Source organism: Rhagoletis pomonella, unplaced genomic scaffold (genome assembly GCF_013731165.1).
Source record: "Rhagoletis pomonella isolate Grant_MI unplaced genomic scaffold, Rhpom_1.0 Rhpom_scaffold_00003, whole genome shotgun sequence".
Lineage (NCBI taxonomy): Eukaryota > Metazoa > Arthropoda > Insecta > Diptera > Tephritidae > Rhagoletis > Rhagoletis pomonella.
The window spans coordinates 85,003,869-85,027,589 of record NW_023458557.1 but is presented as its reverse complement, the minus strand read 5'-3'; the positions used below and the strand labels follow the sequence as shown (position 1 = coordinate 85,027,589).

The 23,721-nt window shown below is 33.8% G+C and overlaps 1 protein-coding gene across 1 annotated transcript in view; it reads left to right on the top strand.

The window, feature by feature from the left end:
• Positions 1-14,762, top strand: part of LOC118735705 (tyrosine-protein phosphatase Lar) — a gene marked incomplete at its 3' end in the record, with an annotated part of 988,245 nt that extends 973,483 nt beyond the window's left edge. The window contains 5 exon segments of the mRNA XM_036465626.1: positions 4,744-4,883; positions 7,494-10,829; positions 10,956-11,066; positions 11,183-11,488; positions 13,625-14,762. Coding sequence (XP_036321519.1) covers positions 4,744-4,883; positions 7,494-10,829; positions 10,956-11,066; positions 11,183-11,488; positions 13,625-13,693 — 3,962 coding nt within the window.
• Positions 14,763-23,721: the final 8,959 nt, after the last annotated feature.

The following is a 23,721-nucleotide window of genomic DNA, read 5'->3' as shown; positions in this document are numbered from 1 at the left end:
GATTGGGTTGGATTATGCATGCAGCAGTGAGATGCCACAGAAGAGAATATATATGTCCTTAAACCATCCTTATTCTGTAGCGAATCCTAGCAGGCTCTCGAATAGATTTTCCCTAAGCTACCAAGCTCTCGATAAACTTGTCTTCCAGAAATTTTAGGCGCTTTCTTCGGAGTTTGTCTCCACTGCTTCTGTGGAAATCATCAGTCAATGGCCATGGTTCCATTAGTATTCCCGTGACAAGCCTAACGTTTGTCCCGGAAGCCAGTAAAAATTGATTAGTTATGTTTTGTCGAGAAAAGCAAGTAGGGATCTTCGGCATTAATCAACGCATTCCCGATCTTTGCCAAAATTAAATATTCCGATAATCCTTTTAGCAAAATTTTGATGATACTGTGAGCGTTTTTAATCTCTCTCGTGAAGATCATATGTATGTATATACAAAGGTACATAACTATGTAGATGAAGGCGTAGTTTTTATTCTTCTTGTAGCCTCTCGTTTTTTAGAAAATCAGGTGGTTTATATGATTCGGCGGGAACTATAAACCTCCGTAACCAGTTTCAACGTTTAAATTTGATAGCGCGAACTCCGTCCGAATCAAAAATTAGTAAACCTTCCTCACATTTTTTGCAATCCATTTCCAAATTAGTAGAATTTTTTCTATATTGTGTCATAAATATCTCTTAATACCAGGATGCAAAAATATTTTACATATGGTAGTAAAATAACATGATAATTACTTTTGTTTTCAATCAGAGCATTTAAGTGCTTGTTGCTTACTTATGCAGTGTTGCATTTTTTGCTTGACTCAAAACTGAAATCGCCTTCCAGTGAGTGCCAATCATGTTTATTTATTTAAATTTTATTTTTAAAGTGAATTTTTTTTAACTGCTAATTATTTATTTTAACTTAATTATTTTTTCTTTTAATTTTCTAAAACTTTTTTCACTTTCACCTTGTTATCAAAGAGAGCGAGTGTGCCAACAAATATTAACTAATGCATTGCCCCAAATTCCACTTCGAATCGCGTCTACGTACGAAATAATCGTAATAACATGAAATTTTTGAAAATTATTATTTTTTTAACATTTTAGTTGTTATCTACGAATTCAGTGAATTTTTGCATAAACTGAATGGTAGTATTAACCGAAAGGAAATGTTTCTCTTTTTTCTCTCTTTCTTTCATATTTTTTGGCCACTCGCTACTACAATTTATTGCACCACTCAACGTCTTTGACTTGTGATTGAAAAATGTAATCAAACGACCAAAAAAAAAATTACTAACCAAACGCACTTTTTTGACTTGCGTGCGGTTTTTGGATTATACCGCACAAAATTGCAAATTGCAAATGCACAAATGTTTTTCGGTTCTTATGTGATATATATGCAAATTTCTCGGTGTATTACTGTGTGTATTTGCGTGTGAAATAACTTTTTTGAACGCACCAAAATTGCACAATTTTTGTAATTTCTTGTACGCAACGCACTTTTCAATGGATGATGTTATGAAATTTGTTACGAAATTTTAAAAAATAAAAACTTAGTCAAGAAAAGTGAGTATTTGACATTTTGAAGCACTTTTTTCATAAATCTAGTTATAAAAATTTTTTTATGAAAAAATGCAATTTTTAAGGAATGCATTTTTAATTTTTGATAAGCACCATTTAATAGAAAAAATCACGCACTTAGTTGTACACTGTGCAATACAAGAAAAAAACCACGTTAGCACACAAATGCATTTGTGAGAGCAGCGCGTATACAGCCACTTACGCTCTCGTGCGCTCCTACATTGAGTACACCGTACAAAAAAACACGTTTCAAACCACACAAATCACATACTTCTTGCAAGTAATTGTATTTGAATTTTTGATAAAGTTACTTGTAAGTATTTAAATAGGTATGTTTAAGAATGTGTCTATAAATGATTTAAAAAAATCTGTAAATATTAATACACTAAAAAAAAAATTATACAGCATAAATATAATAATTAAAAACATATCTCTTTTTTGTATTTTGGTTAAGTGTTTTTCTTCTCTATTTCTACAAAGAAAGCGGGGTTCTTACGCCTCACTAAAAACAAGCAAGCAAAAGGATTCTAAGAGACTTGCACTATTTTTGAAAGGAAAAAAATAATAATGCACAATTTTTGCAAAATAAATTTTTGGATGCATTAGCAACATTTTTTCTTAAAATATTTTGTTTTTTTGTGAAAAAAAAACCACGCAACCCCTTTTTATTACATTTACCAAATTTTTTTTGCATATAATAGCGGCTTCACTGCATTTTTTTGTGAAAGCTGGTTTTCGGTTACATAATTTTTGTATGTTTTTTGCACCTTTCTGCTAATAATTTAAAGTTTTTGTTTTATTTTAATATTTGTCTATAATTCAAATTTGACATTTTGTACATTTGCTCTTGTAAATATATTTTTAAACACATCTTCGGTATGCTAAATGTCTTTTTTTGCACAAATAAAAAGCACCACTTTTGAAAGCACTGAAGATTTTGTATTTTTTTTCTTGGCTTATGCAAATATGTTTTAGTTTTTTATGAGCGTATAAAAAAATTATATTATACAAAATATGAATGCACTTTTTAATAATTTTTGGCTAATGCTATGTTATTAAATAACCCTTTTTTTAGCCCACTGCAATTTTTAGTGCTCCACAATTTTTGAGCGCACTAATTTTTGAAACCCTGATATTTTTATAAGCAAAATCGGAAAATTTCGAAGAAAAAAATATTGGTGAAATTTATACCAAATATTAAAATGCACAATCTCCCAATTTTTTCTATAAGTTTTTTTCCCCTTCTTAGTTTTTAAACTGGCAATAAATTATATTTTTAATATTGAAAATTTTTTATGAGTTTTAAAATTTATTTCCTCCCAAATTGCAACGATAAATTTTTCAGTGTAAGTTTAGCCACGTTTTCTATCTCATGTTTGAAGATAATGGAGAAATAAAAAACCTGAAATTAAAATGCTAGCGTCCCAATTTTTTATAAAATTATTTTCCACTTTCACGTAAAAAAAAAGCTTTAAAAGTTTTTTTTCCTCCCAATTTTTAGTATAAGTTTAGCATATGTTATCTACGTCATGTGAAGATATTGGAGAAATGAAAACCCTGATATTAAAATGCAAATTTCCCAATTATTTATTAAATATTTTAAAGTAAAAAATTATATTTCAAAATTTGCCAAATTTTTTATGAGTTTTAAAAATGTTTTCTTACAAAATTGTATCTATACTTTTGTCGGTGTAAGTTTAGGCATGTTTTCTACCTCATAAAGGGGATACACCACCCTGACTGTCCAAAAAATATGCTAAAAAATTAATTTCTTTCAAACGCAGGTATGAAATTTATAAAAAAAAACTTTTATTTGACAAAATTTAAAATTTATCTGCCCTTCAAACACATTTTTTTAGCACAAAATTTTTATTTAAAAAGAAGATAAATAATCCTACTTGAGAAAACGGCCCTACATACATACATACATATTTAAGAATAATTAAAAAATAATAATTACTTATAAAGCGGTGGTATAAAAAAAATGTTTTTTTTTCTGACGCTACGTAGGGAAAAAACTAATTTTTTTTTTATTCCCAGTGGTTTGAACAACGCGACTTAAATTTTGATGAGGACGTTTAGCTAATTAAATTTAAAACTTTAGAAAGGGACATCGAATTAAAAAATCCGCGGTATACAAAATTTGTGATCAAAATTGTAGCCAAATCCGATCAGATACCTTGTACACCGGTTCGAAAAAAGGTGTTCCGCCCTTCGGCGCTTTTCTACCGCTGCCACTTCTAACTGCTGTCACTTTGAATTTCTGAATGGGAAAGATTCTGAAAAGTATGAACAATTTTTTAAGCGACAATATTTGTAAATTTTTTTTCAGGGTGGTGTAGTCCCAAGTAAACTTTTGCTGAATTACTGGCCATGATATTTTATAAGCAAAATCCAAAAACCCCAAATATATTGGAAAAATAAAAAACATGAAATAAAAAGGCATTTTTCCTAATTTTTTGCCAAGAAGATTTTTTCACTTTTAAGTTTTAAGGCTGGCCATAAATTATATTTTTAGCATTGCGAATTTTTTTTTGTGAATTTTAAAAATTTTACCCTAAAATAGCAACGATCAATTTCTCAGTGTAAGTTTAGCAAAGTTTTCTACCCCATCACTAAACTTTCACTAATTAATTGACAACAGCTGTTCATCGATTAACAAAAATATATTTATTTGATGTGATGATGACCTTGTCACCGAAAAAGTTACAGCAAAATTAAAAAAAAAACATATCCGATTTATAAATCTTTTAATTCTTCAGTGAAAATTAAACAAAAAAAAAAACAATTTATTGAAGCCCTTGTTATTAAAAAATATTAATTTCAATTTATTTATATCGAAATATAAATATGTGACAAGTATTATTTGTACCTAATTCAGGTATGAGAAAAATTTCCTAGTAAAAAAAATATGGTCCCATACTAAACGTTACCTACATTTAAAAACCTTAGCCTAATTCCTAGTTATTTGAATAAGCTAGTTATACATTTACGTAAGTAAGTCTACTTTTAAGTGCATCAGTATTACATATGTATATAATAAACTGCTAAGTATGTACGTATTTGTCAGACTCATTACTTAAGTCTTAAGTCGCTAGTTGTACCAATTTCACAGCTTTGCAATATATTTTCTTACATTTTACTTATGCACAAATTTATTCCCTACAACACGTTTAGTGCCTGGAGATCCTCAAGATGTGAAGGCAACTCCATTAAATTCAACTTCAATTCATGTTACCTGGAAACCTCCATTGGAAAAAGATCGTAATGGCATTATACGTGGCTATCATATACACGTACAAGAAATGCGTGACGAGGTGAGTTTACTGTAAACATAGACTTTAATAGAATGTTCACATTGCGCCATAAACACGAGTTTACGGGGCATTTTGGTATTTAACGTTAAAACACTACTCATAAACACGGAGTTTGCGGTACAAAAAATTCTTCTTTAACTCGTTTCCAAGACTACTTTTATTTGGTAACTGTGGACATTCAACCCTTTTATTGACTAAATTTGGCAGCACGGTTGTCGAATTTCAGCCGCACTGTTGACTTTTGACAATTCACAAAAAGAATTTGACAATGTTAATCAGAAAAAGTGCACAAACAAATGTCAAATGAAACTCTTAGTGTCCTATACATCCTGATGAGAACACTTGACAGTTGTTCATAAGCACAAACGCTTAAACTCTTGTTTATGGCACAACGTGAACATAGTATACGACTCTTGTTTATGGAAAAAATTACTAATAACTTTAGTCCTCACAATCTACAACAATTTTCGTATATTTCAAACGTAAATATGCATAAAAAAAGAATCGGTATTAGAAATTAACTTTTCTTTAGTTCACCTTAACGCTTTCGGCATCGCTAAATACGAGATCCATTCTCTACGCGCTACTGAAGAATCAATATTTTGGGCACTTGAGACACACAATATCCAAGAAGAGTCCTTTCATCGAGATTGTGGTGGTTTCCTTACTTTCCTCAAGATTACAGCTACGGGGCCGAGGGTTGTACGGAAGAACTATTTTGGCTGCATTTTCGCCAATGGTCCAATGGCCCGTTATTGTGGCTGTTAACTTGAGTATACCTTTCCTCGATCTCTTCTTCTGTCTTTGGTTTGTCATAATGCGGCCATATGTTCCTAGCAGTTTTGCCAAGTTGAAGGTTGTTCCAACGAGCATCAGCCATACTGCGAATTGCAGACGCAGTTCCCTTTTGATGAGTCGAGTGGAAAGTTTATTGCCTCTGCTTCAGATTCATCAAGAGATACTCAGTCCTTAGCCAACTCATCAGCCCTCTAATGTTCCGTCGAGCTTAACGCACATTTGCCATCTCTGATCGTTTTAGACTTTGTTACCGGGGAGGCAAGTGCCAGAAGAGCCCCATGGCTATCTTTCGATTCCCAGTACTTTTGCTTGGAAGATGCTAGCAAAGTTCGGTTGTCGGAACGAGAGAAAAAAATTCAACGTTTCAGAGAACACCCCCGCACCCACACCGCAGTCCATTTTGGACCAGTCAGTATAGATTTCAGTGGAATTTCCTTCAACTATCCTGCCCCTAATCCAATCCCGTCTAGAAGGAAACTTCACCTGAAAGCTTGTCCTGAAGCTGATAAACTTGTCAAGAATACCACTATGACCGTGCCGCAGCGCTCTGCAGCAGCCTGACTCTTTGATTCTAATTTCCGAGGACGTAGCAGTTTCGCGGAAGTGAAGTTCTATCGGCAGGATCACATTAAGAGCATCAGATGGGCACGACTTGTAACACCTGACCAGGCGTACTTCTCCGTCTTCTCGTTACAGCATCGCATTCGAGGCGTATGTGCTCAGAAGTTTCAGGTGAATTGTCACAGAACCGGCATAAATCGTTGGACTAGATCCCGAATTTATATAGGTGACTTTTTAATCTGCAATCACCTGTTCAAATACCTATTAGCTTATTTGTCTGTCGCATCCCAGTGGTTTGGTTCCAGTGCTGTTCTCTACTTATTCTCTCGTCTCTGATGGTGTGTGTTTCTACTACAAAGAAGCGCTCGAGCCTATCGGCGTTGATACAAGCCTGTTTGCCTTTCTTATTACATTCTAAGCCTTTGTCGCTTGGAATCCAAAAGATGAAGATCCTGTTGATTGCCGCTAAGCCGTTTAGTATCTCAAGAACCAATGAAGAATTTATTTCGTTGGAAAGAAGGGTGCGGTACCTTATGGCCTGAACCTCGGCTTCTAATATACTAAGAAGTCTACCCATCCAAACTTAGATCTTTGTTCTTTGACAAAGGCTCCAACTCGAATGCTGTGAGGCATTTTTGAGCCTTGGTGTATACCAAATTATAGGGCGTAACTGAGACTAGTATTTCTTGATATTCGCAAAGCGTACTCTGTCCGATCCACAAGAAAGGCGTCCCTGTCTTAGGTGGCGACTACCACGGGAGTAGGCTGGGTCCCACCGCCAACCAACTTATTGAGCCTTATGAATGTGAGCCAGACACAAGGTTGTCATTCTCTATAATCTCCTTTTATGACTTGCACTTCATGAACCCTGTTATCGCTACTTTTGACTGGTTTCACCTTGTTTAATAAGAGCCGTTATTATACCTTCTAATCCATTAAGAAGCTCAGAGTCAGAAGCGTTAGATAAGTTTTGCAAATGACAGCATTTTCTTATTAGGCTTCGTCAATTATCGCATGAATTTTAAGATTACAGCGGCTAAAACTCAGTCAGCAAGCGAAATTCTGGTAGCTTATAATCTTTCCATCTACCTGTCCGGTATCGGCTTTTTTCGAAATACCATTTGATGTTTGTTTAGCTTTCGCCGTTCTTACAGCAATCTCTCGTTATGAAAAACTTCACTGCCTGTCTAATTTTGTCTGCAATTTTTATATCATGAAATTTGTCAACAATGCATTTCTCTCCTCCTTTAGGGCAAGGGCTTCCTGAACGAACCGCTTAAGTTCGACGTTGTCGATACGCTGGAGTACAATGTAACTGGCCTGCAACCTGACACAAAATACTCCATACAAGTGGCCGCACTCACGCGTAAGGGTGATGGTGATCGCAGCGCTGCCGTGATCGTAAAAACGCCAGGCGGTGTGCCTGTGCGACCCACAGTCAGCCTAAAGATAATGGAACGCGATCCAATTGTATCCATCGAACTCGAGTGGGAACGTCCGGCGCAAACTTATGGTGAACTGCGTGGTTATCGTCTCCGCTGGGGCGTTAAAGATCAACCGCTGAAAGAGGAAATGCTACCCGGCCCACAGATTACAAAACGTCGCTTCAATGATTTGGAGCGTGGTGTTGAATACGAGTTCCGCGTGGCGGGTAGCAATCACATCGGCATCGGTCAAGAGACAGTGAAAATCTTCCAAACTCCCGAGGGCACACCAGGTGGACCGCCGGCAAATATAACAGTGCGCTTCCAAACGCCAGATGTAGTGTGCGTTACATGGGATCCGCCCACTCGTGAGCACCGCAATGGCATCATTACACGTTACGATGTGCAATTCCATAAGAAAATCGATCATGGTTTAGGTTCGGAGCGAAATACAACGGTGCGCAAAGCGGTGTTTACAAATCTGGAGGAGAACACAGAGTATATCTTCCGCGTACGCGCTTACACCAAGCAGGGCGCTGGTCCATTTAGTGAAAAGATCTTTGTCGAAACCGAGCGTGATATGGGACGTGCGCCGATGTCAGTGCAAGCGGTGGCAACATCTGAGCAAACAGCTGAGATATGGTGGGAACCGGTGCCATCGCGTGGCAAGCTGCTTGGCTACAAAATTTTCTACACTATGACGGCGGTTGAAGATCTGGATGAATGGCAAACAAAGACTGTAGGGCTGACAGAGTCAGCGGATCTAGTGAATCTTGAAAAGTTTGCGCAATATGCCGTGGCGATAGCAGCGCGGTTCAAGAACGGTCTAGGGCGGCTGAGTGAAAAGGTCACAGTCAAAATAAAGCCGGAGGATGTACCACTGAATTTGCGCGCACACGATGTCAGCACACATTCAATGACACTCAGCTGGTCACCGCCCATACGACTCAATCCGATCAACTACAAGATTTCGTTTGATGCCATGAAAGTATTCGTGGATTCACAGGGCTTCACGCAAACGCAAATTGTGCAAAAACGTGATATAATACTGAAGCATTATGTGAAGTCGCATACGATCAATGAATTGAGTCCCTTCACCACCTACAATGTGAATGTGAGCGCCATACCGTCAGACTACTCTTACCGCCCGCCTACTAAGATAACCGTTACCACACAAATGGCGGCGCCGCAGCCGATGGTGAAGCCCGATTTCTATGGTGTGGTGAACGGTGAAGAAATATTGGTTATTCTGCCTCAAGCTTCCGAGGAGTATGGTCCAATTTCACATTACTATCTGGTTGTGGTGCCTGAGGATAAGTCGAATTTGCACAAGAATCCCGATCAGTTTTTAACTGAAGATTTGCTGCCGGGACGCAACAAGCCTGAGCGACCGAATTCGCCTTATATCGCTGCCAAATTTCCTCAACGCTCCATTCCATTCACCTTCCATCTGGGCTCTGGTGACGATTATCACAACTTTACAAACCGCAAGCTTGAGCGCGACAAGCGTTATCGAATTTTTGTGCGCGCTGTTGTCGATACACCGCAAAAACATTTGTACACATCCAGCCCGTTCTCTGAGTTCCTATCGTTGGATATGCGTGAAGCGCCGCCCGGCGAACGTCCACACCGACCCGATCCGAATTGGCCCTCCGAACCAGAGGTCTCTGTCAATCGCAATAAGGACGAACAAGGCATGTGGTGGGTGGCACTGCCAGTAGCTGCCGCGCTCATCTTCACCATATTCATCACCTGGTGCATTGTGCGACGTCGTCGTCAACCATGCAAAACACCCGATCAGGCAGCCGTCACGCGTCCACTGATGGCCGCTGACCTCGGTGCCGGACCCACGCCAAGTGATCCTGTCGATATGCGTCGCTTAAACTTCCAAACACCTGGCATGATATCCCATCCGCCCATTCCAATTTCCGAATTTGCCAATCATATCGAACGCCTCAAAGCGAATGACAATCAGAAATTTTCGCAAGAATATGAGAGCATTGAGCCCGGCCAGCAGTTCACATGGGATAACTCCAACTATGATTACAATAAATCGAAAAATCGCTATGCCAACGTAACCGCCTACGACCACTCGCGCGTACAATTGCCGCTGATGGACGGCATCGTCGGTTCGGACTACATTAATGCCAACTACTGCGATGGCTATCGAAAACACAATGCTTATGTGGCAACTCAGGGACCGCTGCAGGAGACATTCAGTGACTTTTGGCGTATGTGTTGGGAGCTAAAGACGACTACTATCGTTATGATGACACGCCTGGAGGAACGCACACGCATCAAATGTGACCAATATTGGCCGGTGCGTGGCACTGAAACCTACGGCCAAATGTTTGTCACCATCACAGAGACCCAAGAGTTGGCAACCTATAGCATACGTACCTTCCAGATTTGTCGTCAGGGCTTCAATGAGCGCCGCGAAATCAAGCAACTACAATTCACCGCCTGGCCTGACCATGGTGTACCCGAACATCCAGCACCTTTCCTACAGTTCTTACGTCGCTGTCGCGCACTCACACCACCCGACTCTGGTCCCGTTGTGGTGCACTGCTCGGCTGGTGTTGGACGTACAGGTTGTTACATTGTTATCGATTCGATGTTGGAACGCATGAAACACGAAAAGATCATTGACATATACGGGCATGTGACTTGTTTACGCGCACAACGCAACTACATGGTGCAAACCGAGGATCAATACATTTTCATACATGATGCCGTCCTGGAGGCAATTATTTGCGGTCACACAGAGGTACCAGCACGCAACTTGCACACCCACCTACAAAAGTTGTTGGTAACCGAGCCGGGTGAGAATATAACTGGCATGGAAATGGAATTCAAAAAGCTTTCGAATGTTAAAGTGGACTCGTCGAAATTCGTCACCGCCAATTTGCCATGCAACAAGAATAAGAACCGCTTGGTGCACATACTACCCTACGAATCGAGTCGTGTCTATCTAACACCCATACACGGCATCGAGGGTAGCGACTACATCAATGCAAGCTTTATTGATGGCTATCGCTATCGGTCGGCTTACATAGCCGCTCAGGGCCCAGTACAGGATACAGCCGAAGACTTCTGGCGAATGCTGTGGGAACACAATTCAACGATTGTCGTCATGCTGACCAAGCTCAAAGAGATGGGAAGAGTAAGTTGGAAATTTTGAAATTTGCAAGTAAATACATTTGGGGTGTACGGGTGGAGATTAATTGAGAGCCGAGCAAGTTCTTTAAATGTCATTTTAAATCTAATTCTTTTTCAAAATTGCCTGCAGGAAAAATGCTACCAGTACTGGCCACACGAACGTTCTGTACGCTATCAGTATTATGTGGTGGATCCGATTGCCGAATACAATATGCCACAATATAAACTTCGGGAGTTCAAGGTAAGTCGAAGATTCTTAAGCTCAACTTAAATTATTCTGGAACTTTTATCTACATACATACATATATGTCTAAAATGTCCCCAACATATTCTCTCCGAATATCTTTTCTTCTTTAGGTGACCGACGCACGTGATGGCTCCTCGCGTACAGTTCGACAATTTCAATTTATCGACTGGCCCGAACAAGGTGTACCTAAGTCTGGAGAAGGCTTTATTGATTTCATCGGTCAAGTGCATAAGACAAAAGAACAGTTCGGTCAAGATGGACCGATTACGGTACATTGTAGTGCCGGTGTGGGTCGTACTGGCGTCTTTATAACACTCAGCATTGTACTGGAGCGTATGCAATATGAAGGTGTATTGGATGTGTTCCAAACCGTACGCATACTACGAGCTCAACGGCCAGCCATGGTGCAAACAGAGGTGAGCATGGATGAGTGGTGAAAACGTGTTGTAAAAAAGTTGAGCTACAAAAATTTAAATGCAATTTTTTATTTAAGTAAAATAAAATAAAGCAAAATAAAATAAAATAAAACAAAACAAAGTGAGAATTAAAAAAGAATTATATAAATCAATCAATAAATCAAAAAAATGAAATCAAATCAAATCAATTAAAACTAAATAAAATAAGACAAAACAAAACAATAACAAAATAACGATTAAAAAACTTAATAAATTAAGTAAAGTCAAATAAAATAGAATAAAAAAATAAACAAAAAATGTAATAAAACGAAAATAAATATAATTCAAATTCAGTTCAATTAATATAATAACACAATAAAACAAAGCACAACAAAATTAAAAAAAAAACCTACGAAAATAAGGTAAGTCATGATAAAATTAAAAAAATTAAATTAAATAATAACATTAAATAGAGTACAATATACTAGAAAAGAAGAGCATAAAATAAAAAAATTTAAGATGTTTTAATAACACTAAAAAAGAAAACTCCCAAGTTAAAACTTTTACCCGAAATAAAATAAAGTAAAGCAAAACAAAATAGAAGAAAATATAACAACAAAAAATAAATACAAATAAACATAAAATTAATTAAATACAAATAAAAAATTTAATGAATAAAAATAAAATTTACTTAAATTAAACTAAAATAAACTAATTAAAATAAAATGATAAAATAACAATAAAATAGATTAAATAAAAAATAAAAAATAAAATAGAACAAAGTAAAATGAAGCAAAATAAAATAAAAAAGATCAGAAAAGTATAGAAAAGAATTGCCTAAAAAAGACAACGAAAAGATGTTTTAATAAAGCTAAAAAAAACATTTCAAATTTCAAAATTTTACCCGAAATAAAATTAAAAAAAAAAATTAATTAATTAAAACAAAATAGAATAAAATAAAATACAACTACAAAAAATTAAACGCACATAAAAACAAAAATAAAAATAAAAATAAAAATAAAAGTAAAATAAAATAAACTAAAAAAATACAAATAAAAACTTTAATTTAACAAAATAAATTAAAACAAAGTAAAATGAAATAAAATAAAATGAAACAAATTAAATTAAGACAAAAAAAATACATTAAATTATATTACATTAAATTGAATAAAACAAAATGAATCAAAATAAAAATAACAGAATAAATAAAACAAAATAAAATAGACCGTAACAAATAGCCTAAAATTAAAAAAAAAAGACTGTAGGCAAGATGTTTTATAAAAATTTAAAAGAAACATTCCAAATTTAAAAAAATTACCCGAAATTTTAAAATCTAAAAGAAGTTCATAAAAATTAGCAACAACAAATAGTTATTTAGGATTTTTTCTCCTTTAACTTTCCCCTGACAACCTACGTTAAATCTGTTCAGATTTGGAAGAGTTATCGCGAAGTGTCTGTGACATAGTAGGTCCTCGCAGCTCAGATATCTCAGAAAGCGCAAATCTACACTCCTTACATACATACTTTAATGTTCCCACCGCTATAGGGTGCACTTTCGTTTGACACCTCGATCCTACAAATCGGTTTGGAACTTCGCCAGATATACCCAATTTCGTGCCAGAAAAATTACCAATTTCTACCCAGGCGAACATATACCAGCGAAAAGTGTGCCGTCCGTCCGACATAGAAATCGAGTTGTTAAGCCAAATGCGGAACGGTTGCGCCGGTATGGGTATGAAAGAGCATCGCTTAGCGGGTGCTACCTAGGGAGGTGCTGGGTAATAGCAAGTCTACTATTTCAGAAAAACCTTTACCTAAAGTGCCATTGTAGCAAAATGTCTTTCAATTGACACTAATTTTTTTTATTGGTTGAGATTTCGAGGATTTATAATGAAGCTCTGCGACCTTGTTTTTTCCGCACAAATATCCCAGATAGCAGAAGTAAAGGTATCAGGAGATCATAAACTAGCAGATGAGATGGATCTATTCAGATTTGGCCCAGTTAACTCTGGCCCAGTTAACTCAGAAAGTGCAAGTTAAGATTGCTCGCATTCTTGTATTTAATTTGTTTTGACGCTCTTTTCAGTGTATTTAGTTAAGGTTTTAAAATATACAAAACTGAATACTTTACTAATCCTCGTATTTCTTCAATTCCAGGACCAATATCACTTCTGTTATCGCGCCGCGCTCGAGTATCTCGGCTCCTTCGACAACTACACCAATTAATTTGTTAACCAGCTTATTTAGCTCATCCACAGCATATTATACACACATGCATATGTATATGTTCAATGCGCCACAAAATATGCTATTATGCTAAAGAAAAATCAAAATCCCACAAATCTAAAGTCAATTTTAGTTTGAAAAACTGCTGAATACGTACATCTCATCCTGAGTGTGAAAGCGTTATTTTCGTTTGCCGAAATGCCTAAAAAGCTGCCACAGATATGCAACTAAGCACACTTTAACCAAGGAGAGCTAAGAGCTCCATCTACCCGGCTACTTCGCAATTATTTCAACTGTATTAAAAATGATTTATCAAAATCATTGAGCATCAAACAACAAAAAAAACGAGAACAATACGTATCGCTATTGTATTCATTAAATGCTAAGTTAAATTGCTTAGTTTTTAAGCACAAAGAGTGTTAGCGGAAAAGAACAAATAATTTACGAAATACTACATAAGTATGAATGTAGTCGTATTTATTATTTAGACGCCTAATTGTATGCTTAGCTTTAAGTTACTTATGTACATATGTAGTTGTTGAATGGTAATCATGCTAAGTTAAGTAAAAATTATTGTTAAAATTCAAGCAGCTGTAGTGCGTGTTAATTCGTATGTAAACTCAAAACCATTGGGTTATTTGGAAAACTTAGGATCAGTTAGTCAGCTAATGGCTGACTACTAAACACAGCCACATTTGTCTTTTAAGTTGTTTGTGAACTAAAAAGACTGTTATGCATTAAATTGATTAAATTAATCAGTAACATTTACTAAATAATTAATTCAATGCATTAGCTGTACAAATAGTTAAATCTGCAACTTGAAATAATTACAATTCGAACTGTACTAAATGCTTAATTTTATTTTTTATTTTTTTGTGAAAATGAGTATAGTAAAAGTCAAAATGCATGTATGCAAAAAAATATCATAGCAATCGAACTAAGGTAGGTGAAATTTTAAATGTACAATTATGACAAAAAGGCTCGGTTTTTTTTTAGAAAATATATCATGTATTTTTATGCTGAGTAATTTTACAAAAGAGAAAAAGTGTTTGATTTTTTTTTTTTTTTTGATTGTGCGCGCTTTTGGTATTGGGCGGAAATTTTTATGTAAAAAAAAAATTTCTCAATTCCTAATTTTCTGAAATTCAAGCGAATTGCAAATTTAAACTAGCGATCATTGTGTCCTATAAGTTAATTTAGTTTTACCATGTACTTACAAAGCAATTAAAAATATTGTTTTATGCTTTTTTTAAGCATTTTTTTTTACCTAAAAACTAACACAAATTAATTTAAAAAAAATTAATTAAAGGCAATTAAATAACTATGGCAGCAACTAACATTATTTTTAACCTTTTGAATCTCATAACAAAAGTCAGCAAGTTTATTTATAAACATTAGCAGTGCATTATTTTTTATAAGATTAAAAAGTTGAATATCTTTTACAAATTTGTGTGAAAGTAAAATTAAAATAGATGCAAAAATTTTCACATTTTATCTAATCTATTTTGAAATAATTTTTGAAGTTTAAGTCACCATTTTTTTTAATACAAAATTATATTTTCTGACTACCAAACTCCATAAAAACATAAACGAACAAATATGGCACCCTCTATATTCACCCAACAACCAATCCAATCTCATAATTCATCAATAAATTACAAAAAAAAAAAAAAACAAACAACAAACAACGACCAGGCAGCTCTTCCGCTACAATCACTTTGTAAGGACTTGAAATGAAACCGATAAGATTTTGTAAAGGTAGAGAGAATACAAGAGTAGAAATAAAAACAAAAGGAAATAGAAAATTAACTAGAATATCTTTAACAAACAAAAAAAATGCAATAAATAATAGTGAGTTGTAGCAGTAACTAGAAGGAACTAGTTTGTTTTAGTGAGGAAGTTTGTTTTAGCAATTTTGAGTTATTAACTTTTATTTTTGGTTTTTTGTACACAAATACTAAAGATGGCATTATTTTTAATAAATATACTTTTTTGCGTTACACAATTTTTATTATATAAAGTGATAGCAATTTTGTGTAATGCTCGATTTCCACTTGGCATTAAATTACAGAAATTGTTACGAGAAAATTTTGCATTAAAGAATATTTTTGTCAGTCATAAAGTTTATTTCCACATGGCATTTTTTAAATGACACAAATTTTTCTCATTTCAATGCCTAGTGGAAGTTCAGCATAATGTCGAATTTTCACAGATATTGAATAACAAAAATGAAGAAAAATTTTATATCATTAAGCAAAAGGCATGTAAACAGACTTATGTCGGATTTCCACCGGACATTAAAAGACAAAAAAAAAAATATGACAAATTTGTTATTACAAAAACGTTTCGTTAAAATTACGCGAAAATAAAAGTCTGTTTCCAAATACCATTTATGCCATGGTAAAAAATGTTTCGCCATTTTGTTGCCAAAGGGAAGTTCAGCATAGATGATTTTTATTTTTAATTTAATATCATTCAAAATTTGTAGTCATTTAATGCCCAGTTGAAATCCGGCATAAGTGAAATTATAATTAGCAGCATTTTATAGATTAAGCACACAAAAATATATTAAAAAATATATTTTTTTTTTATAATAATTTTTAATTTATTACATGGATCATGAAGAACACTTGAAGAATTTTTCCTAGAGTGCTGTCAAAAGTGGACATTTATTTGTAAATTGCAATAAGTATGTTAGACAGTTTATGTAAAATATTTTTAATAATAATAAGTTTTAAAAACATCTTTCAACAAAACAGCGGCATTTTAATTTACTATTTTCTAAATTTTACTGAAAGTATATGTACATATAAGCTGTCATTTGATTTTCTTGGGGTATTTTTTTCATGAATCTTGAATCTTATTTAATAAAATTTTTTTTGGTCGGAGTATTTTTGCTAAAAACAAGTCTTTTCAAGTCTTTTTAATACAAATTTTTTCTTAAAGACATTCTAAGTATAGTTTAGTTTTTGTAAATTTAACTCTATGGTAAAAGTCAAGAAGCATTATGTTTTCCTCATTGATTTAACCAAAAAAATTTTAATTTTTGCTTTAATACTTTTTTACAAAGCTTGCCCAATTTGTTTCTAACGGCCGAATCTTTACTAGCCATTGAAATTACGAAAATAACCAACCGTTTTTTATTATTAAAAAATGGTATGTTTCCACATGTTTAATGGCTTTTATTTTAACGCACCGGCAACGTTTTTTATGACCTAATTCGTCAATAAATTTTTTGGTTATTTAATGTTCAGTGAATTTCGGCATAATAAAACATTCAATACGACGTCCTTAATGTTCTTAAGCAATACTTTGCCTTAATAATTTTAAGTTCTATATTAAGAAAATTTAAGTTAAATATTTTTTTTATATTTTAAGTTAATGTACATATACCTATGGTTCTGTAAAAAAAATATTACCTATAACTTTTCAAATAAAATGAACCCATTTTAATGGAAATTTTGTGTTTGATTTTTTTTTTTTGCACAAATGTCTTTTTGTCTCATAATTTTATTATTTTAAGCATTTTTTAATTATAATGGACGATGTTTTAAAATAACTTCAATTTTTTAACTAGAGTAGCATAAATATGCATTTACATGAGGCGATAATCTACTTTGACGCAACCGATTTTTAATTCGCCATTTACACGAGTGATTTTCGTTGAGCAATGTTGAATCACCTTGAAAATCAACCCATATAAATGCAGCCTAATAGATGAAAGAAACTTATGCAGACTACACACAGGGCAACGATTGCGACAAGCAATATAAATATTAATGGGGGTCTTCACACCGACCTTGATACTTCGTTACTCGTTACTCAGTAGTTTTTTGTCAAGTATTTTGTTTGTGTAAAATTATTTTGTTGTCGGTTTGTCGATTATCGAATTATCGTGGTGTCGGGCTTAATAAGTTTTCTGGTAGTGGGTAAATTGCAATCAACTGTTCGGTATTTATTAAATTTTAAAGCATAGGGCTAAGTAAAATTCATTAAATTTTCTGTTACAACTTTTTTTTTTATAAGAAAATGCTACAAATCAGCTGTTGATAAACACAATTTAACAGTCATGCAAAAGTAAGTTGAAAAGGACAATCAGTAGCAGTTTACCTAACCTCAGAACTACACAGGCAAACATCGTTTTTATGTCGTGATATAAGCATTTGTCACATGACACCACCAGAGAACATTCTCTCTATTTTAATTTTTTAAAACATTTAAAACCTCTAAAACTTGCTGAATAATTTCCTAAAACGTAATTATAAATAATTTAGCTTCTTATTTAAATTTATTATCAAAATTTCATAAATGTTACCACCAACAAGCTTTCTTTCAAATGAAAATATGATTATCAAACTACCAGATTACCTGCAATAGATACCAAGCAATAAGCTCTGCCAATAAGCGGGCTCGATTGGCAATATATTTTTTACGTGATTATAACAACATCAGTCAGCCTCATTGCGTAAGTCGTAAATTAGGCTAAGTTGTACGACTCGACAACATTGGCATTGTTTACTGTCGTGCTGAAAAAAGTAAACGACGAAATTTGTCGAAAACTATACAGTGCTGCCAAGTTTTTCCGTTTTAATACACTAGTCTAGTGGAAATTTTAGCCAATGACGTGAAATTTTCGATACGATTCAACTCTCGAAAAACGACTTGCATTCGACACGACTCTCGCAATGATGGTGAGTGTGTTCCGGTGGAGACAGGTCTTTAACTACCGAAATTACTGTGGAGACCTCTAATATGTTTTGAAATTTAGGAAACGGTTGCGCAACACGATTTCAATAGGGATCTTTACACCGTACTTGTTAATACGGCATTCGGTCAAGTTTTTGTGTTGCTAATGTGCACTTCGCTTTAGGATCCAAGGTGAATTCATGTAAGGTGAGAACACTAGTAAATTTACATATATTTTGTTTTTGCGGCGTGAACTGCCAAAATCTGTAAGAGTGTGTGCATAAATGTGAACAAAATATTTCAATTTTTGCATTCTTAGCGGTGAGGCGAAACATACACACAAAATCAGCTGATCTAGTAGCCAAGGCGAATCTATACAAAGTGATGTTACCGGAGCCGCTGATTTCATGGCGAATTTTTACCTTTTGTCAAAATTATGTATTTGTTGTAATTTTGTTTTGTACTGATTGTCAATGAACGTATAATTTGTTTTTTTTTAATTTTTGTTTTTGTTCTGCGAACATCACATTGTATAAATTCTCCTTGTCTACTAGACACCACCTTATATAAATTCGCCTTAGCTTTTATGATAATTGTTTTTAAAATAACGATTTTTGAGTTTGCGTATTCTGATATTTTTTGGTAAAATTTAAAAAAATTTAAAAAAACATATAATAAATATTCGGCTTAATTTTATGCGATTATACACGTAATTGCATAGTTAAATATACATAATTGATTGCAGAGTGTTTGAGATAATGAATGCTTGGAATATGTAAAGTTAAGAAAATCGGAGTGAAACTGCAAATAGGGTTTAATTAATATAAGAAATCTATAAATAAAAATGAGAAATTGTAAAATATTGCTATAAACTAGAATGTCAAAAACAAAGGAAAACAAAAAATAATATTTAGCGAATGGTAGTCCGTACAATGGAAATTAACTAACGAAGGCCCGGAGTGGAATTTGGAAATTGATTGCGATGATAAAAAGTCGTATGGAAGTTTCGCGTATTTTGAAAATAAGAATTATAGATTTATGAAAGTTATTGTAGTAAATGTATAAAGCACATTGCTCGTAAATATAAATAAAAATATTATAAGTAGGGTGGTGTCTTCAAAACAGATATTTATTATGGTACGTAACTTCAGTTTAGTGTTTCAAAAAAAAAAATATATATATAAAGAATTTAAAAGAAACAACACTGACCATGCCAGCAAGTGTTACGGAGCGAACAAAAGATTAATTTTTATTCATGCATATGTAGTATATAATTGGTTTATTAAATAAATGCATACAAAACATACATATATCAACAGCAAAAGTTTAAGTCTGAGCGTTGAAATACTAGAAAGTAAGTTAAGTTTAAAATATTTAGGCTAACTCTACTCATACAAGCGCTTATATAAGTATGATGTATAATTACATATGTATGTAGTTAAAGTGTTGTATAAGTAGGATTTGAAAAAGTATTTAACAAAAAAGTAAAGCGTAATAAATGTTCTTATATAAAATTATTAAATATGAGGCATATAGAATAAGTATGTTATAGCGATACTATGTAATGTAGCTTAGTTATAAAGTGTAAATTTAAGTGAAGATTAGTTAATAAGTCAAGTTTAAGTGCAATAACGCTTTAGTATTTAATAATTGAAATAGAATATATAGCACTTAAATACATTAATCAATACAAATAAGAAACTTATAATTGCAGCTTAATATAAAAAACAATATGTTATGACAGCCATTTTAAAATATAAGCTCTTGTATAAATTATGTAGCACAAAAAAATATATAATTAAAATTTGTAACATTTAAAGCCATTTTATCGTATATAAAATAATCACATAGAGATCATGTTAGAAGAGTTGTAAAGTATTGATAAAAATTCTGCTATCACAGAATCCATCGTAGTCCGATTTGTCGTGAAATCTACGAAAATACTTCCACTGGATCCGAATCACCACGAACATGTGTATTCAAAGTATACGCTACGTTCGTAGTTATTCGAATTCAGTGATAGAATTTTCGTAGATTTCACGAAAAATCGAGCTACGACGGATTCAGTGATAGCACTGAATACTGAAAATTAAGATCCATAACATTATAAATATTTATTTACGTACACCTTTTTATTGTTTTGAAGAAAACTTGTTTCCATAATTAATGCACGCTGTGCATAAGTTTAAAATGGCTTATCAAATCAAATAAATATTTTATCACTTATCCAGCGTCCAACCAATATTTGATATGCATTTTTAACCATATTTGGTTGTACTCACTGCTGTTAAGGCAATTTCAAACTTGGTGCAAATCGTATCCCAATCGTGTGAATGCACAATTATTTTTCTTTATGCCAATCAAGAAAAACTATTTGTTCAAATTTTTCAATATAAGTTCGCTGTATTGTACCAAACGTGTGACTCCAAAAAAAATTCTCATCCCAATTTTTTTTTTGGTACTAATAGCCCAATACAAAAAAGGAACAAATCTGTACAAATGTACCAATCGAGTGACGCTGCCTTTAGCAGTTCTTTTTTGTCCGCCACTGTAAATTTTTTATATTGGCCTGTATCCTTCAACTAAAACATGAATGCCTGGCAATGTTCGCCTCAGATATCACTAAAATTTCTGTAATTTCCGTTGTATATTAATATCAATTCCAAATTTACCATGACAGCTAGGTGCACCCTTTTCACAGAAACTAAGCGGCAAATAAAATAGTTAAGTTTCAAATAAAATTCATACAAAAAATATTAATTAATTTTTCCTCACCGGTGATCTCTTCACCTTACATGCATGCATATATGGTATTTTCATAATTATTTATTTCCAAAAACAAATTGTCAAAAAACTACATTTTCCTTTTTATAAACTCTATACAACTATTTAGATTTGTAATAACAAGAAAGATTAAAAAAAAACGAATAAAATGTTGCATCGCGTTAAGTATTATGTATTATGATTATAGATTTATGAAAACGAATGCTAAAGTGTAATGAAATGTGTTAAGGTAGAATTCTGAAGATGAAATTAAACGGAATGGTATAAATAAAAATATGAAAATAAAAATAAATATAACTGTGTTCAACTTTCTTTCTATTTCTAATCCTTTTCCTTCAAATTCAAAAATACGGCTCATTACCAAGGTATAAGGTACGTTCGTTTAAAATCCCTAGTAAAAATATCAAGCAGCGAAATTCCGGTGAAATGTCATCCGTTCTCTCTAAAGATAAAATATCCAGAATAGTATGAGAACAGAAAATTAGCAGAAACTTACAAATTAAGCGCCATTTACACTTACTTCACACCTTATTTTTTCATATCGCCATATACCATACAATCATTACTAGTGCACACAGAGAATTTTCGTTTTCTCCCGGCTCACAATGTAAAAAGTTGGTATTCTTCCATTTTTCTCTCATATGACCGCACTCGATTAAAATCTTGCTGCAAATGAGGCTATTCTGCCATATATCGTACAAACGGTTGATCCAAACCGCAACATGGCGGCCAGAAAATCTAAAAATTTTGATTTTTCTTCGAATATCCTCCAAGCGGTCAAACGTTCAAACCGCCCAATACACTACACAACAAGTTTGAACTATGTAAAGGTAAATTTCATCATGTTTGACAAACCGCTGTTGTGGTTTATTTGGCTAATTAAGAACCCACCTTTCCCATTTCGCCAAACACTAGGTCCAATCCTGTGTTCCTCGGACTAAAACTAGTTAAACTGTCAAAAAATTAAATTTCACTCAGAACGAGAGAGTTACACTGAAAATTACGGGATCGCTTTCTAGTAAAAAATGGTAACTTCTGACAACTTCAACATAACCTCAAAATTTTGGTTGCGAATTTTTGCTTATTTTGTATGTGTACACACTCAGCTCACACATGTAAATAACCGAAAATACTTTTAAATTCATAAGAATCCCTGAAACAAATAATTAAATACTTTTCAACACACATTATCAGAGTGCAATTTTTTTTTTTGTTTACAATTTGGTTGTCAAACACACTACAGATGATCGTTTGACACATTTACCCGAGTTTACCAGCTAAATATCTTCGGACTAAAACTGGTACATAACTTATGACGAGAGGGGACCTTATTTACTCACTTTTTTGTCCTATCTGCTGTCAGATAACCGAGTACGGGATCGATTTCCAGTAAAATCTGAATAATTCTGACTATTTCTGACTAGTCCGGACTCGTACGGGATCGCAACTCATGCAAAAATTAGGCTATCTGCACACTTGTGGTCCAATCGTGGTTGCGTTATCGTCTTGTCATGAAATTTTGAGCCAAGCACATGCATTTCAATGGAGGTCTGCATACTTGTCGTTATCGGCAAAACGTAGAAGATGCAGAAACGGATAAGTAAGACCCTGTCGTTTGCTAATTGCAATAGAATTCAATAAAGGAGAGAAAATACCTGCTCTAAGAGAATTTTTAGACGCCAAATGAATTGAAATATCACGACCAAGTGTGCGAAAGTGTAGTCGTCATGTAATCGTTGCATCATAATTGTGACGATGAAGCAACTATGATTGGACGACCAATGTGCAGAAAGCGTGAATCATTCACAATGTAAAAAAATTTGATTTTCTTTCATTTCTTTCTCTCGTACGTCCTCACTAGGGGAAAAATTCCGTCGCGAATGAGGCGATTTTATCACACACAACACAAGCGGTTTGATCTAACGACCACATAGCGGCCAGAAAATCAAAAAACTTTGATTTTTGTTCATATTTCCCATAAGCGGGTTGTCAAACCTTCAAAGACCCCCATACACAATATAAGTGCCTTGAAGCAAAAGGAAATTTCGCCATATTTGGCAAACAGCTTGTGTGCCGCTTTGGCTCTTTAAGCTGGCCTTACATGAGGCGATTCATCATTGCTCAAGAATAATCGCTCGTGCAAATGGTGATTCAAAATCGCTTGCAGGCGATTATCGCTTGTCAAAATTTGCTTCATTTAATTGCCTGTCTCCACAGTATAAAGTTTAAAACTATTACTAGGTTCACATATAAGTAGATTATCCGCATTTTCGAGCTTAACACCCTAATCTGTAATTATAACAAGAGATTAGCCATATAAAATTCGTCCCTTGTTAATCTGTAATTATAAAATAATCTCAGATTTAACCGATAACTTTTCGGTGTCCATCCTAGTTTTATCGATTGTTTTTGCGAAAGAGAGGAGAAATGCCAAATGTAAAAGTAAACAAAAATGTACGCTAGCAAGTAGAAGAGGTTTGTAAAGGTATTTTTAATAAAATGTTAAGTTAAAACATAGTTTTATTAGTTCACATATCAATATTATCTCAATCAAAGCT